This window comes from Mya arenaria, chromosome 9 (genome assembly GCF_026914265.1).
Source record: "Mya arenaria isolate MELC-2E11 chromosome 9, ASM2691426v1".
In the NCBI taxonomy this organism is placed as follows: Eukaryota; Metazoa; Mollusca; class Bivalvia; order Myida; family Myidae; genus Mya; species Mya arenaria.
This window is the reverse complement of record NC_069130.1, coordinates 35,772,456-35,791,195: the sequence shown is the minus strand read 5'-3', so window position 1 is coordinate 35,791,195 and position 18,740 is coordinate 35,772,456. Positions and strand designations below refer to the sequence as shown.

The 18,740-nt window shown below is 34.9% G+C and overlaps 1 protein-coding gene, 1 long non-coding RNA gene and 1 pseudogene across 2 annotated transcripts; 2 read left to right on the top strand and 1 right to left on the bottom strand.

Moving 5' to 3' along the window:
• LOC128245516 (uncharacterized) lies at positions 1 to 4,820 on the top strand. The gene is made up of 4 exons (XM_052963709.1): positions 1 to 366; positions 3,058 to 3,168; positions 3,591 to 3,695; positions 4,002 to 4,820. The coding sequence occupies exons 1-4, from the start codon at positions 149 to 151 to the stop codon at positions 4,006 to 4,008; spliced, it is 441 nt and encodes a 146-aa protein (XP_052819669.1). The 5' UTR covers positions 1 to 148; the 3' UTR covers positions 4,009 to 4,820.
• A 130-nt stretch (positions 4,821 to 4,950) lies between these two features.
• On the bottom strand, positions 4,951 to 9,083 carry LOC128245967 (DBH-like monooxygenase protein 1; annotated as a pseudogene).
• A 5,199-nt stretch (positions 9,084 to 14,282) lies between these two features.
• Positions 14,283 to 16,876, top strand: LOC128203069 (uncharacterized). Its single transcript, XR_008255853.1, has 3 exons — positions 14,283 to 14,440; positions 15,472 to 15,634; positions 16,729 to 16,876. It is a non-coding gene; the product is annotated as an uncharacterized LOC128203069 (long non-coding RNA).
• Positions 16,877 to 18,740: the final 1,864 nt, after the last annotated feature.

Genomic DNA, 18,740 nt, shown 5'->3' with positions numbered 1-18,740 from the left:
GATATATTAAATCATTAACGTCATGTCATCGATACAAGTTGACATGATTGAGTGTTTTCTACGCAGCTAACTTAATATTTAAGGATCCTTTTTGTAAATTTATTTTAACGAACGTTTTGGTTTAGTTTGTTTTCATTAAAAACAAGCAATGGTGATCGATGTGATAACGATAATTTTAACGTGTTTTGTAATCCACGTGACTACTGGAGGTTTAAATGGGTGTGGCAGCTCCCTTTTCCAATACCAGAAACATGTGCGTAGGGATTATGAACGGCCGTCAACTGAGGTGTTTGTTACAGAACAGGGGGTTGAAATATGTAAAACCTTGGATTCTAAGAAGCCTAAAGCGGAATGTTACAGTGCCAGGTAAATACCACAAGTGTGTACCGAAAATCCCCTTTCTACTCGAATCCTGGGTTAAGACCACGTAAACGATTTTACTGCTTACAGAATAGTGCCTAGTTCTTGGCAGAGTTTTCATACAATTTTCAAACGGACATCAAATCATTTGTTCTAAACCTTTGATGGGGTTTGTAATAGGTTGTATTTAATGATACTGGGATAGCGGGGTAAATGGTTCGTGTATTTACCTTCATTGTGGCCGCGCAGTGCCGTGTGAATGCGGTGGTTATGTTTTTACGCCGAGAATAGCGGGGAATTGGGCCTAACATAAGATGTCCCGGTGATGTGGATGCATTTGGCGAGGATTTTACCCGCGGTTTGTCCCCGCAGGCTGGGGATTTACCTGGAATTGGCTGGACCGAAAGACAAAGTCCCCGCTATTCCCCGGACCGGGGGGAGGGGCGTGGTTAGAATTGACTGGTGCATTACAGTGAATATATTGAAGGAACGATGGAAATGATTGATTTGAGAGAAAAATGTTCAGTTTCGATCAATTTCATTTTTGGCTGTATCTATTTTACAAACTCACTGTTTCCTCTAACATTCCCAATTCATTGACTACACAAGACGAAACTATTGAATATTTCAATGTTTAAAAGAAATTTGTAAGATGTATAGCGCTTGGACAATGCTGTTACAAATACATACACATGCAACACAAACATTCGACAATACATTCTTATCCAAAATCGATATCCTCAATCATGCTACATGTATTTGCATTATAAACCATTTAAACATCACTACATCTGATTTTGTCTGTCAAAAAGTAATTTCCATAGTGTTCATAACGATATTCCAAGTTGCAACGCTGAATTACCAATATAAAGCAATATCGATGGACTGACCACTAAATTAGGTAAATATCATAACAAGTTTGTAATGACCAATGGAATTATCATACAGACAAAATTATTTCCCGCCTAATTCATTACATTCAAACGTCGGAAAATACATTTCTCATTACGAAGCTTTGCAACAACTAGGGGACAAACTACTCATTGTGGATATTGTTCAGTAATGATAGATGGATAATTCTTTATTTCCTCCTTTTGAAGAAGAGATTGAACATGGCATTGCATACATATACTACATAAACATAATTATAAGTGAGATCGAGTATATATACATATATACATGGAACATAGTTGTTGGACTTAATTGCATGTAATATATAAGACAATGGAAATAGAATTTCAATGTCTATAAGTACTTATGATTTAACAATACATATATAGATTAAAGGAAAATAATTGCGATAGTTAATTCGTGTTGCAATTTATACTATACATGGAATAACTCAGTGCACATTATGATTTTATAAAACTATAATTGTTTTTAATGCCAATAGCCTAATGCCTAATTGAGCCGAAAGCGAAAACGATTAGACAGTGATATGGAAATAATAATATGATCTGTGATAAATTATTAAGTCATCGTTATCTGATTTCATTGGCAAAAAATGTTTATTGCCAATTTCATGTTGTATAATTGAGACGAAAGCGAAAGAAATTAGACAAATGCTTGGCTACGTATTTTATAATAATTCATAATAAATTATATTGATGAGTAAGAATTCTGACTTTCAGGCGTAATATTGACACAGTTGAACGCTGCGTGAATGTAATGTCCTAAGTCTGTTTTAGGAACACAAACGGTTTAACAAGTAAATGCGAATATCTTGTAATGACCTTATACAGAGATACCCGTAATTCGTCGGTAAGATTTAAGTATGTAAAACCGAAATACATCGCGACAATTTGCTTTCGAAATCTTAGCTTACAAAAGCTAGTAAACATATCATTTCATAACAAAGAATGCAGTTAACGCCAAAGTAAGTGTCGAATACTATCATTATTGATGCAAAAGAAAAGTATATGGTGCACGATGGATTCAGTTTACATTTTACAATGCGGGTAAATATTCACGTACGGTTTAGAAAACAGTACTATTTCAAAGTATTGTTTATATTTGATATATTTCATACACATCTTAAAATAACATTCAAAAAAAGGTATGAGTAAATATAGATGCTTCTTTATTAGTATTAGTTTGTACATCATGATTGGCCAACGTTCAAAATGTGGTTTAATGCAATCACATATCCAAAATCCTTAGGCATATCAGTAAATGACGAAAAAGATTATATTTCAATGATAACATGTTGGGTATGCATATGTCCGAAGGAAATTATGGTTGATAATATTGTTGCAATAGTTTAAGCCCGGAATTATAGATATTTTGGTTTTCCCAAACTAAACCTCCGGTATAAAAATATACCAAAAATATACACGCGTTACTTCCGAAACAATAGTCAATGATCTAGTACATGGATTTCAATAGTATGAAATTCACCTTTTATTTGTACCGGCATGTTATGTGAATTCCGGGCTTTATATATTCGTAACCGTTGTGTGGTTTTTAAAATGGGCAAACTCAACAATTGAGAGACAGCGACATAGATGGTTACGTTTAACATTTTAATCATGTAGAATTATTTGCAGTCGGTCTCATACCAGCTCGCATGAAAAAGTATAGGCTTTATTTGGGGAATACTGTGTTTGCCAACGCTGGGACCATCTGGTGTCTATTCCCTTTTTTATGTTATCTATCTAAATATTGAATAACTTGTAGTTACCTCATTATATTTTCAAGCTTTGCTGAGTTAAACATTGAACTTTGTGGCCTGTTTCCAAAACTGTCGGAATACCGTTCGGCTGTTGACAAAAATGACCTTCAGGATAACGGGGATGAATGTTGCGGAACGTAAGTTGAACGATTGTGTTAGTCTTTTATTGCCACCAACTTTTTAAAGGCATAATCAAGGGTCAGTCAAATGGCAAGGAATTTTGAAAGTAGTTTTATTTATCGTCGGTGGTGGAAACTCAGGACTGTCAGGATTGATTTTATTCAAAATGAATGTTGTTTTTGAAATTGAATTGAAACAACTGACGAGTCCACTCTTGCGAAAAGTGTAAGGTTTTAATCCTTCTGGTATATACGAGTACAGACGTATGTATATATACAGACGCCAAGCTGTATATAACCAAATCAAGATACCGCATGGAAATGGAAGTAAAATATACGTGTGTACTGTATAATAGAACGCTGAACAAGGGATGTCGTTGAACACTGATCTAGGGAGATCACTGCGAATAATATTGCATTTAACTTTTATGTATTTACAGGATTTCAGCAGTTATTCCGTATTCCAATATTGAACTTCGCAACATGACTAGCGCCAACGGAGACCCGTGTCGTATTATCCAGCTTTACGCAAGAGCGACATGTGGGTAAGTTTACTTATAAATTATAAGTAAACTTACCCACATGTCGCTCTATAAGTTATAATGAATAACATTTCCATCAAACACAATTGAAATGCCACGATGTATGACTGTTTTTCAGCGAAACATCGTCGGATACCCATGGCCGACACAAACCGTTACTTTGTATTCATCTGAGTAACGGACAACGTCAGCCGTTTGTATCCGACGACAGCAGCGAAATGAAATTAGTTTGAACAGCTCCATGTACAATGTATGGGGTTGTAGAAGTGTAAAATTGTACAAGTACACTTTACAAACTTAACATTTCAGGCTATAGAACTGTGAAGTATGCCAGTTGGTGACCACGATACATTATTTGTACTCCTTCAACTACATCAAGTGTGCCTTGCAATTTGAACCGTTTGAAATTCCAACATACTGCTCATGTCAAAGTAAGAAATAAGATAAACGTTGGTCCCTGTCCACTTTCACTTCATATCCGTATTATATCACGCATTGCTGCATCGTTGCTCTATATGTCAGACGACGACATGCAAACAATAATATTCAACGGCATGAACCGTACTGTATTTGCTGTAACCAAGTTGATATTGAGGATGAGTACCATATTATGTGTATATGTTGTAATATAGTTACTAGCCGGAACAAATACACCATAATTATTAAGTACGCCCCACCCCACGTGTTTAAATACCACAAACTATGAAACTGTTAGCTGGTGTGAGTTGATTTAGCTCTACAAATCTATCAGAACAGTTCATTCTTTGCTTTCAAACGATTTCTAATTTCCAATACTAGAATGTTGATTTAAACATATTTTATTGCCTGTTTTCTTTCAACATGATTGGTATTTACAACAATGATATAGAGTATACAGAAAGCAAATGGGTTGGACACAAGTTCTATCAACAATAGTAACGTCTTTCTCGTACTAGAACGTTAATTTGTTAATTTGTTATAATCTTACACATGTTTGTACAACAATAAATCCTTTAAGATACCGGGTTATATATGCTTATTTTTCGAACATATCAAGTTCATATTTACACCTTTATTACATACACACACTAGTATTTATAATGATTTCTCATTAACCAATTCATTTTGTGTAATCATAGTACATGTACAAATCTGTGCTGTTAATATTTGTTCTGTTTTATTAAATTATACACAGGTGTCGACCATGATTTTGTGTTCCGACACAATGTTTGTTTTATATTGATAAAACTACTGTAATTAAACAAAAAACAGAGCAATGTAAACACTTGTTATTCTGGTTTATTCTTAAACATACAATTGATATTGAGAGTCCCGTTCTGCAAGCATTGGTCAAATCCGAGCACTTGGGGATAATACCTTACAAAAGCGTAACACATCTCAGCCTGGACAATAGAAATGTAATCCGGGCAATGACTAGTCATCTTAGAACACGTGAATTTGAGATTTTTTGTCCACTTAACATGGATGTTATATGGTTTGTGTGCTGATGTAATTACTACTTTATTAATGACAAACACTACTCGTAAATGTTTTAAGTCATTATTTCACTATAGACTAAAATTGTCCATTTAATATTGAAACTGTACATTGAAACTATTACAAAATGTTTTATATTTCTTTACTGTAAACTCTATCTGTAAATGTTATAGTTCGTATCTAACGATGCAGTTTAAAAATATAATTCTACATGTCTTACCGCCGACCCCTGTCCAAAGGTTGTCATATTGGCCCGTTCCCTGTTACCATCCGCACTGTTATACCAGCAAGTCAGCCGTACACTGTCACCTTTGGAATTACCAAGATGTTTGAACATATAAGTGATTCAGGTCAGTGATTCAATATAATTCAGTACATGGAGTGTTCTCTCTATGAAGTTGAAAGTCAGGGGATCTCAATTTGTATCATAAAATGCATTTCCAGATACCAGATAACGAAAGTTAATATCTTAAATTACCTGATGTTAATAGTAGCTAAGTGTTTAAATGATGCCGATTCCGAACTAAGCATTCGCATTTACATCGATATATGTTAATCCGTGTACCATGCAGGATTAATAATTGTGATGCAGGCTTTCAAGTGACCAATATCGAAAAAAGGGATAAAAGTAGGAGATTTTCCTTTGATAACAGTAGGGTAAAATAGGGACATTAAGGGCAATAAGGAGGGATAGTAGTGCTCTTTTTACTTACGCGTTTGGATGCAAATAAATGACTGCTTAACCTATTCATCAATTGTGATGTACACGTAGTTATCTTTGCTATGAAACCAGTGCCACAAGAGGGATTCAGCCCCATGGTGTGCAGATGAACCTTAAATGGGTTTCTCTGACTAATGATCATGCACCACTCCGATGGCATTATCATCATAGAACCCCTCTTGCAGCACAAGAGACCAACTGCATCAAACGAACCTTACAACAATTCTAGAAATGGTTTCGTATTAAAATCAAGATTTAGATAAATTTTCACGAAAAAATAGGGAAAAGCAGAGGCTACAAAAACGGAAGGGAATGGTAGTAAAAAGTGGCCTCTTGAAAGCCTGGTGATGTAACCAAAATGGTTCCAAATTGGTTATCTATTTAACAAACATTAACGAGTCCCATAGAGAGATAATCACGAGGGCTGACAACTACCACTGACAATTACCAGGGTTGACAATTGCAGTGTCGTTCAAGTGATGCCACATTGGCCGCCGATAGTCATAGTTATCTTCCAGTGCAACTCTCTCCCACACCTCTCTCTCCCGCTGTATGTCCAAGGCAGCTCTATATCCTGGTAAAAATAATTGGTTTTACAAAGAATAAACAACAGTTTACAACTAAGCAAGTTATTAACACGTTTTTATTTTGCATGGTTGAATAATAAAACAATTCGATTTGTGAGAATTAATTTTGGGGTATATTTTGAGTTATCAATAACATGTTTGGCTTATTTCTTACCGAATAATAAACCAATAGTATTCAATTGGCCGAGTATTATTGCGTTTTATTTTTTACTTCTTAGTGCATCTTTGCATCCGTATGTTAAAGCTATCCTTTACATATCGAGTCTGCAGTTGTCTAATACAACTATCCTACTATAACACCAAACAACGTTTGGTGAGGATAATGTGGCTATAACTGTTTCCCCATACATGGTACCAATGACGGTAGCCACAACGGACATTAGTAGCGATGTTCGAATATTTGCGTTATCAGTGTTGTCTAATCACGTCGCGTGTCTCTCGTTGAGGGTCTGGTGGGCTTTGATCGATATCCCTTTAAACAAGTCCATATACATGTATAATGGGGCTGATGAGTTTTGTCCTGTAGTTTCATTTAAATTGTAATTAGTTCCATACCTAAACTGTGCATGTGAAGGTAGATATCAGTTAGATGTATTGGTCGAGGAAGCATTAGACCCGTACACCGTCCGGAACACCCTCCTGACACTGGATTGGATTGGCGGAGACCGGGAATATGTATCTCGTTTTGACCAATCTGGACATTTCCAATGTCGTATGGGCGGAGCGATGAGGTCACATGCAAACGCATTCCCGATTGATCTTCAAGATAATTACAATACGTATCATTTACCATAACTATCACGATGTCGGCTTAATATAATAGTACTTCGGACATGTAAACATTTAATACTCGAGTAGTAAATTAGGACTCGTGTATTTGGAAGATCCATCGAGTACTCGGGTACTCTTTGTCATTCGTAATTCAAACTAACGACAGTATCGAAACCATGGATAAAAAAATCACGAGACCATGCATTAACGTCTGATTAAAACACCATACGAATACAACAAACTGTACCTGTTAGATCGGCTCTCTTGTCAGGATTGTTCCAATGTATCTGTAGAAGGATATATTTGAACGCGCCTTTCCCTATCCGAACCCCAGCATTGGAAGGCATCTCTATATCCCCAACCATTCCCATGTCCCATTTCACCAACCACGATCTGCATCGGTTGTCTATTCCACCACAGGGGTGTGGACCCTTGGTAAACAATGTTTACAACTTTACATATTTGGGTATTCCGCCACAGGGGTGTGGACCCTCGATAAACAGTTTTTACAGATTTAGGTAGGTTAGATTTTAATTTTCAATACCATTGAAATGATCAGTCGACCTTGAAGGTATTGACACGAGTCTTGTGCGCAACACATCCTCATGCTATGGTGATTGATCACGTCTGCTATTAAAAATCCAACAATGAATAAGAAAGATATGGACCGGACAAAACTGCGGATGGACGGACTGACGTGACGACATTTTACTTTGTGCAGCGGGGAATGAAAAATGTGTTAATTTCATTTGAACCCCATTTCTTCAATGACTACCCACCACATCCATGTCAAAGCCGCATCCAAAAAATGCTAACACGGCGGACAGACGGACTGAAGTGACTACGTGCGTGATTTCTATATATCCACTCTTTGACTTTGATAAAAATGAAACCCTTCCATGACTACCAACCTCATCCATGTCAAAGCTGCACCCGAATAAAAGCATGTGATGAATGGCAGAACTGTTAATGATTGGTTCAAATTTTGTCACGTGTAGTTGTCTATCATCTGGAATCTAGAAAATATAGTTTTTAAGTGTGATGTTTGACCCAAAATAAAGTTTCCTGAACGAATTTTATTATCACACAAACACATGCTTATATTTATACTTAATATATATGTATTCACGTGTATATAGACTCAACAATATACATCATCACCTGGAACTGTTGGCAGACATAGTACGTTTCAACTGCAGGAATTTTCACGTATTCCAACAGTATGTCGATCGAAGATGTGATGGTACTTTCCACTGCCACCACAAAAACAAGAAGACTGCTCAAAGCCACCAAACTGTAAGACGATTGTGTAGTTGTTTGAGTCAATGTTTTATAATTGCAGACGTTCTAATAGAATTTTAAAGTGAACAAAAACTTAGTGATATTTGCATATATATTAGCTATTGTTACACAAATACTCATGATTTTATACATTTCACTGAGCAAGCCTCACGATATATCATAAACTTAAGACGAAACTTGTTATGTAGAAGTCGTCGAGACCTCCGGAAATACTTCAACATAGCGAACATTCGAAACATTCTAAATACAAAAAATATGCTAGGAAATGCGTGAAATTTGATCGCAGGGACTGAAATATGACTTTGTTATACCAAAAAATCGTCTTAAGAAAAAGCCGACGGTAGCGAAATTATTTGTATAAAAAACAGACGAAATATATTCGGGACCGGGAAATAAGTTGGACACAACCAGAAAATCGAGAAATCAGAGATCAACAGAGCGGGTTTCAACTGTTTAATATTAATAATCAGTGAGTTGAATACATCTTATTCCTTATTGAACAAGCGTATAACAGAGTTATACATACCTCTTCATTGAAAGTATGGTATCCTATATAGAAAACAACAAAGGACAATGTATTTATTAATATTCACAGTTTAAGCATTTGTATTCAATATGCTGCCATCTTATCAGTTATTTTAGTCCCGCCTTCATTTGTGTATAAGAAGATAATTATGAGATAAGACATGTTCACCTGATATTCACAGTGCAATCAAGTCCAGAATAACAACAGAATACGTCACTTATTAGTTGAGACAATTGTGTGCACAAATTTCGTGTGTGGTTCCAAACAATGAATGTTTATTTAACCGTAACGGTCATTGCGGTCTCACCCGGCGACCGATGGAATTGCGGAAACTACGCGATATTTCTTAGTTAATTATGTTGTACCAGTATATATATATATATATATATAAATGTATCATTTACTTTTCAAAATTCAGAAAAAAGATGCTACGGTTGTATATTATTTATTCCAAACCATCAATATTTTTGTTCAGATTGTAGATTTGTATCAATAGACCAAGCTTAAAAATATAAATATTGAGGTATGAAAGTAGCAAGATGCTAAGGGGAAAAAGGTTTATTATAACATTATAAGCAACCAAACATACAAATAAAAAAATATCAGACTGAGTATAAAAATAATCAAATCAGTTTGTTAAAAGAAGTTATATATGAAACAAATATCTCATGCCAAGCAGCATTTCACCACCAACTCTTACCCCAGTGCAAAATATGTAAGGCGTATAAAACAACACTGCGATTTTCATGTCCCTAACGGGATTCCATTTATTTAGCATAACATATTCACATGTTTATTTACGGTGCGAAAACCATATGGAAACAGGTACTTTTATAAATATGTATTGATATAGAATAAACAGGATAAAACCGACCTCAACGGGCAATCAGAGTTCGACAAATACAGTCATTTGTTTGCAAGTGGGATTCAAATTTCTATTCATTTCTCTGAAAAATCTATTAAATAAAGCCTTAAGCTACCAGGGAACGACATGTTGATATTAGGGATTTTCAAATGGGCATTTCGGAAGATGCGCCCGAATTTGAAATTTCCATAAAGATGCACTCTTACTCCCAAATAATATTTCCCAAAATTAAATAGAGCTGTCACAGGAGTGACGAATACCCCCAAATGCCGCCTGGACACAGGAATGGCAAACCATTCCTTTGAAAAGAGGCCATAACTCCAAGGTTACTGCACACTGCATCTTCTTTTATCATGCATGTATTGTTTTATTTAAATCTGTTGGGTAATTTAGAAGTTACACTGCTGACAAGAAAAACTAGCCTTTCATGAGTTATCGTCCGGAAACCGTTTTTCTATTTTTAGCAACAGTGACCTTGACCTTGGCCCCACCAGCCCCAGTATCGAACTTGACCTGTATCTTCTGATGTTACACCTGTGTACCAAAAAGTGTTCAAATCTGTCTAGCCTTTCATGAGTTATCGTCCGTAAACCGTTTTTCTATTTTTAGTAACAGTGACCTTGACCTTGGCCCCACCAGCCCCATATCGAACTTGCCCTGTATCTTATGATGTTACACCTGTGTACCAAAAAGTGTTCAAATCTGTCAAGCCTTTCATGATTTATCGTCTGGAAACCGTTTTTCTATTGTTAGTAACAGTGACCTTGACTTTGGCCCCACCAGCCCCAATATCGAACTTGACCTGTATCTTCTGATGTTACACCTGTGTACCAAAAATTGTTCAAATCTGTCTAGCCTTTCATGAGTTATCGTCCGGAAACTGTTTTTCTATTTTTAGTAACAGTGACCTTGACCTTGGCCCCACCAGCCCCAATATCGAACTTGACCTGTATCTTCTGATGTTACACCTGTGTACCAAAAAGTGTTCAAATCTGTCTAGCCTTTCATGAGTTATCGTCCGGAAACCGTTTTTCTATTTTTAGTAACAGTGACCTTGACCTTGGCCCAACCAGCCCCAATATCGAACTTGACCTGTATCTTCTGATGTTACACCTGTGTACCAAATTTTTTTCAAATCTGTCTAGCCTTTCATGAGTTATCGTCCGGAAACCATGAAAACCGACAGACCGACAGACCGACCGACCGACCGACCGACAAGATCACTCCTATATACCCCCTCAAACTTCGTTTGTGGGGGTATAATAAAGTTGTTTAAATATATCATACAGGTAGAAAAAATGTAAAAAAAATGGTTCTTATGAGGGAAACCGAGTTTATTTGAAATAAAGTTGCAGAACACACGGTCTTCATACCTTATGAGACCATAGTTATTCATAGTAAATCTTCTAGCATTCACCAATTATTAAATATTATTGCGTTTTCAGCCATTAAATACACGGTTACAATCTTGTTATCTGTAAGTAATATTTTCCAGGATTGCGTTATTTAGTAAGTAGTTAAAGGTTTATCTCTCAAAATTTATGTTTTTTATACATGTGTATGTATTGATTTTGAATAAGAGTGTCACTTAAAAGAATGAAGGCAGGCCGATAATACATAATTTTACATTACACCTTATATTACATCTATGATCAATAATAGCATTGCTCAATGAATATTTCCTAACAATCTTAAGGAAGCAAGACTTATACCATTTTTTAAAGCTGGTAACAAAGACGATCCAAGCAATGACTGTCCAATATCAATTCTTCCAACTATATCAAAAATATTTGAGCGACATATTGCAACACAAGTAGAGTCATATTTTGAGAAAACTGATATTATACATAAAACGCAGTCTGGATTTAGGAAACACCACTCTTGTTATACTCCCCTTATAAGATTAATAGATGTATGATTGAAGGATATCGATAGTGGTAAATTGGTGGGAACAATATTTTTAGATTTAAGAAAGAAAGCTTTTGATCTTGTAGATCACGAAATACTTCTCCACATATTAAAGTTGTACATTAATATTGTTTAAATCATATCTTGAAAACAGGACACAAATGATAAAAGTTGGAAAATTACAATCTGAGATACTACCCATCACATCTGGGGTGCCTCAGGGGTCCATATTAGGGTCATTGCTTTTTATTCTTTACATAAATGTTATTTCGTTTATGTATCCTGCCCATATTTGACAACTGTTGTACGGTCTGGGGCAAAGGAACAAGTAACTATGTGAATAAGATAAATATACTACAGAAACGAGTTGCAAAAATAATACTTAAGAAACCGATGCGAACACCATCGGCAGACCTATTCCAAGAATTAAAATCGCTGAGTTTTTCAGACCGATGCAAATACCACTGTGCTGTCCTGGTATATAAAATTATGAATAACAAGGGCCCATCATATTTGGCAGATATTGTAACTTTCTCTGACAATAAAACATACCAGTTAGGATCAGTATCAAACAAGGATCTTGTCTTACAGATAACACCTCGTACTAAATACATGGAAACATCATTCACAAATTATAGCAAAAATATATGGAATGACATTCCTTTACATACGTACCTTGAAGACCCTTAACACGTTCAAAGGAAATTATAAGCTTCATTTATTGTGTGAATGATAAGTTATTTGCATGTTCTTTAACATATGTATATGTTTAATTTATAGTCATGTCTGAGTGTCTGTCAGTGAATGTTTAAGTTTGAATGCATTTATTAACAGAATGTTTAATAATTTTATTTGTAAATGTATCTTTCTATTTTTAACATTGACAGGTGACCTATGTTCAAGAATAATGCTTTTTTTGTTTCTTTACTTTGAAGGCCATATTAGAATATATTTTTGTCGCTGCGTCAGCACAGTTCACCCTATTAAAAGTAGCACAAAATGGTTTCCCAGTTTTTAGTGTGTATATTTAGCATGGGAATGTCACATGATTAGTACAGATACATATACCGATGATTTTGTTAAATGTACTGGGATTTACATGGTAGACTATAAGTATATTCCATGGTCGAGAGTGTAAGATAGGTTCATCCCAATCCGAGCTTAGGGTGTTTTGCGGAGACAAGATTTATCGAGGGTTCGGATGAACCTTTCTTACACGAGCGGCTATGGTAGATGTTTTTTCTCCCACCTCCGTTAAACAAAATAAAGCAAAATTGCATTTTTTAGCTGAAACTCTTTTGTGCGTAGTGAAAAAATAAATGCGTATCGATATTTTATAATTCGTGGTTGTCATCGGTATGCGCGCAGTGATTCAGATTATGTTAATAGTCAAATCGGTTTTTAAATAGTTCTGAGGAGAGTGAAGCATTATTTCTTGAAAGGTGTGTGAAAACTTTTTTTATGGTCACATTTGAAGCGAGAAATAATTAATTAGCATTCTAAATATTGCCACAAGACAAGGTTTCTATGATGCTACACACAATAGTCTTCAACAAGGGAGTTAATTACAATGTGATAACCATTAAAAAGGAGTTCCATACGGGCAATTGTTTTATCTTTGCCCTCGGGCAAGATAAGAATTTCTAGCATGGTTAAATTTTTGGATCTACTTATCTGAGGTAGGAGAAAAGTATTTCCAGCATGGCCAAATGTTTGAATCTACTTATCTGAGGTGGGAGAAAACTATTCTCTACAAAAGAGTCTGTCTGTATTATGTCCACAATATGCACCGGTGATCTTTTCATACACATAGGTCAAGTACAGTTCGTCGCTGTCTCAGCTGAGTTTCCCAGGTTATAGTACGTATATTTAGCAAGTGAAAGTCACGTGATTAGTACAGATAAATTACCGACGCTTTTTTCAAATTTACTGGAATTTACGTAGTAGACAAACAAATGAAGTTTCAAATACTTGTGTCGCAAGCGATCTGATATCTCAGAAAGTAATATGTAATGCGTTGTAATTATCTTTTGTTCTTGCAAATGTATCATCTGGTGTCTTTGACTGAGTACCTTCAAAGAATACAAGTATACATTAAAGGATATTTTGAATTACGTCTGATTAAATGACAAAATTTTACTCTACGAGCACCTGATTATTACTGATTCGTCCAATTAACGATTTGATTTTAATAAACAAATCAGTAGTCCGTGCTCTGTCATTGCTCGTTAAACAGTATCTACGTATAGACAAACGTAAATCAGTGGTTTATAGATGACATTGTCGTAAGTGTATACACCAATGAGATGTTAACCACAATAAACTTATTAGTACGCACCAGGAAACGTCAATGGAACTCACATAGCATAACGTTTACGTAATTTACGTTGAAAAATTTACATATGCGCATGCGCAGATTATTAATTATTATCGCTACAATATTATATAAAGACAACGGTGTCTAGTCTAAACAAGGACATTAGTATCATCACGTTAAGAACTAAGTGACTAAGTGTAAGACAATGGCATCTAAACTTCTCGTCGCACTTCTCGTTTGTACTCTCCTGGCTGTATCCATCACATCTGTTGAAGGTAAATATGCATTCGATTGAATACAAATACTCAAAACACATATCTAAAGTTATTTTTTGAAACCATTATCTATTATCAACTTTAGCATTAGCATTTTTTACCAGTAAAACTAGTAGAAATAGAACAATTGTTTGTGTGAATAAATGATTTGTGTTATTTATGATTGCTACTTATTGGAGTCTTTCAACATACTAACTGTTTATACTGAGAATACTAGCATTTGGGAAACGCTCACAACTAACAAACGTTCAGCGTTTAATATGTATATTGCGAGTACAAACTATTGTTAACGCTAACGTGAATGCTGGGTCCAGTAGCAAGGCTTGCCATGAGAGAGGGACTTACCATTTAACTCATCAATTGCCAATAATCAATGTTCGATAATTAACGTTATGACATCTGAGACACAAATTTAACTAGTTGAACAGTTTGTTTACTGATCTCAATGCTTACTAAATGATCTCAATGTTTACATACGGATATCAGTGTTAACATACTGATCTCAGTGTTTTGTGTCATCTCACAATTGATGAGTTTTGTCTCAGTTTAGAACTTTTATCAATATACTTGAATATGCTCCATTCGACTATGATAAATTGTGTTTTGTTATACGTTATTTTCACGCTCTTTTGAACACCCATGTTAGCTGACGTATTAGTAATATTAAGTTACTAACGTAATTGACGATCATAGCAAAGCAATAAAGGAAACAGTATTTGAATTGATCATATTCGTCACGCAATGCTTTTCAATTCATGTTTGTGTCTATCAGAGATGCAAACGAATGGTAACATAGATATTCGAATATTCAGTATTTTTTAATGGTGTAACTCATGCAATTCTTTTAGTATGCAGATTATTGGCATTACAGTTTCTGGAAGCATATAACTTCTCTGTCATGTACAAAAACTGTATCCGATTTGACAATGAACGGGAATGCTCGTTTAAGTCCAGACCTCACCATTTGAATAGAAAACGATTTTTGTACCACGACTTATTGTATGATAACGACAATCTAATGTGTTTTGTAGGAATATGTTACCAATACCATTGCGCGCGGCAATGTCACCACCGGCGCCCGTTTTACGACGAGTACGCCTTTAAGTACCTGTGGCCGCACGTGTGTGGAAAGGTTGCAGTAGAGAGGTTCAACATGAAGGCATGCTGTAGGACCTTTGGACGGTATTAACATAGGTACGTTTACCATTTCTACTATTATCGGTCATAAATAATAATGGCCATTTGACCTTCCGATTTATTTGTAGAACATACATTCATTGTCCGCCTCAACAATAGACTAGTAACAATTAATATTGGATACATGTGCAGCATTAAAGCTAAAGCTGTCCGAATACATCACTTGCTGTAGATCACCAACCCGTTTATAACTGCGAACTTGATTTTAGCTATATAAACATCTAACACTCAATTATGATATCATCATCAATGTTAAATATTGGGTTTGACTGAAATTTGGAATAACAGAAAAAGGGATCAAATCTGGTATGGCTTAACACGTGAACCCTTTAGTATCGCTGAAATCAATATCAAATACGTCTTTACATGGATCGGAAACTTTAAAATAGTTGTGTTTTGTTGAAATTTTCAGGAAGGGATTTTTTATAGCATATTATGAACTAATTGGTCGAAAGTGTGTATAGCATGGAAATATATATGCCTCTTCTTTGGAACTATTACGATATCTTGCAAATCCTTGTTTACATATTGTGATGAATATTGTAAAGGCAAATGATTTTGGCAACCTGGCGTTGCACTATTTTCAGAGTATGAAGACAGTTTTAAAAAAATAACCCCCATAATAAAAGACATTAGTTTATATAATGGTAAAATGACGTTGCGCTTGTCCAATCAAAATGCAGAGGGCGGTTTTATTATTATTTAAATGGCATGTATGTCGCTTTGTACTTCATTATGTTTTGGCAGCTCTTGGTTGTCATTTAACCATACTACATGTACTTTGAAATTGCAAGAAATGTGATTTTTCCGTCTGTTATACACTAGATAACTTTTGGTGTAAAAATCATTTATATGTATCAAAATGACGAAAACAGATATAACAGATGACTATCGACTGAGTTTTGCAGATGTATCAATATTAAGGCTTATTTATAGCATCATGAGTGTTGAGGCTACTTACTCTACATGCCTAGGGACAAAACATTGTTTTCAATATATATTTCTACTGTGATAAGTTTGTTTTTCTATAAAACAAACCTATGAGGTCGGAGATGTTTTCCGTAATTCAGTGATCAATTACTCTGTTTCAGGTATTCTTCAAACCAAAGCCACCAATCCATCTTTAACGCATTTGTTATTCCCATAAATACGTTGGGGAAGTCAATGACGCATTTATCATTTTTTATTTATAAATGAAATGTTTTGTTATTTAAACTAAAATAAAACAAAAAAACAGCCGCCATTGTGTTGTACATGTATCGGTATTGTTAGGCAGTGTTATCCTTAAAGATGCACTCTTATTCCCACGTAAGATTTACCACAATTAAAACTTTTGTTTTAAAATTCCAAAATTGATGAATAAATGTCGAAAACAATGATTCTCATGAAGGATACTGAGTTGAATTTGAAAGAAATGAGCATAAAACACGGCATTTCTACCATATAAAACTATAGAAGACCACAGTAAATCTTTTAGCATTCACCAATCATTTAATATTTTAGCGCTTTCTGCTATTAAGTACACAGTTACAATCTTGTTATCAGTAATTAATATTTTTCCATAAATGCATTTTTTAATAAGTAGTTTAAGGTGTATCAGTCAAAATTGATGTTTGTTATACATGTGTATGCATTGATTTTGAATAAGAGTGTCACTTTAATCTACTCACTAACAAAGATTTCCTTTCCCTGCCTTTCATTATTCACTACCAATGATAAGCAATATTGAGGGATTTATTTTAGCAAGCTTTGAAATACACTTAAATTCAAGTGTGTAGCATTGTACCAGAAGAGCTGACAACAAAATTCTCAGTTATTCTTAACTGGTCAGATAGAACTTTGGTTATTCGACCTTCGGAGTGAAGCAGTTCAATTTTTGCGAGGTACGCCTGCTCTATTTTCTGTAGATCGTCAATATTGCTGTCCATCTACGTAAAACTTATGAACAGAATATTGAAACACGATTATCATTGGCCCATACCAAAATGCAAACGCCAAGTTAATATTAGGGTTCATTTTAACCATCTACCGATAATTGAGGGAGCGCAGCGAGGCCATTGGCCGAAAATGCACGCACCCTTTTCTGTAGATCGCCAAAATTAACTCCAACTATTTTGGTGGTCGCACTTATTTGACCGAAAATAAAAAGATAAACCGCCAATACGATAATTTCATTAAATGAGTGTCGGTCGATTGTTAATTGTCGCGGCTTTGTGAATAAGTAATGAAATTGATCGATCTTTGTACAAAAAATGGAAAATCACCGAACAATGAACGTTTATTGTCCCTTTCGTTTTCAAGTGACACTCTTATTCAAAATCAATACAAACACATGTATAACAATCATAAATTTTGACTGATAAACCTTTAACTACTTACTAAATAATGCATATATGGAAAATATTAATTACTGATAACAATATTGTAACCGTGTATTTAATAGCAGAATGCGCAAAAAATATTAAATGATTGGTGAATGCTAAAAGAATTACTGAGATATACTATCGTCCCTTGAGGTAGAAGTACCGTGTTTTATGCTCATTTCTTTAAAATAAACTCGGTATCCAACATAAAAACCATTGTTTTCGACATTTTTTCATCCTTTTTGGAATATTAATTGTGGTAAATCTTATTTGGGAGTAAGAGTGCATCTTTAAAATCAACAAACTGTTGATATTCAGCTTATGAGAATTATCTTGGTATTTAAAGTACAGAACATTACTGGGATTACCTCGCAATGAGTTTATTCATAATATTCAACAAAAGCTTGCATATTTTTTGGTACTGAAATTGCTTGATTGGTTGTATATTTTAAAGATCATTTATTTGAAGTGTAACATTATACGGTAATGAATTAATTCCTCCCGCTATTTATAGTTCACCTTGTATGATAAGGCCGGCCAGCCAACACAGGCGGTCAGTTTATCTCTAGCAGTCAGAGCTGTACCATCCTCACCAATATCATATGTATCAATAATAAATAGTTAGAACACATGCAGTCGTTCTTCATAACATAACATGGTGTCAGAAAAGAACTCATCGCTCATATAGTATTAAATGTGGATTATTTTAACATTGGATCGTTAATTAATAGATTAAGCAT

Excerpts from the sequence above, each read along its gene's own strand:
- LOC128245516 (XM_052963709.1), top strand. The coding sequence starts at position 149 with ATGGTGATCGATGTGATAACGATAATTTTAACGTGTTTTGTAATCCAC. Across the intron at positions 367-3,057 it reads GCGGAATGTTACAGTGCCAG|CTTTGCTGAGTTAAACATTG; the intron begins GTAAATACCACA and ends TATATTTTCAAG. Across the intron at positions 3,169-3,590 it reads GGGGATGAATGTTGCGGAAC|GATTTCAGCAGTTATTCCGT; the intron begins GTAAGTTGAACG and ends ATGTATTTACAG.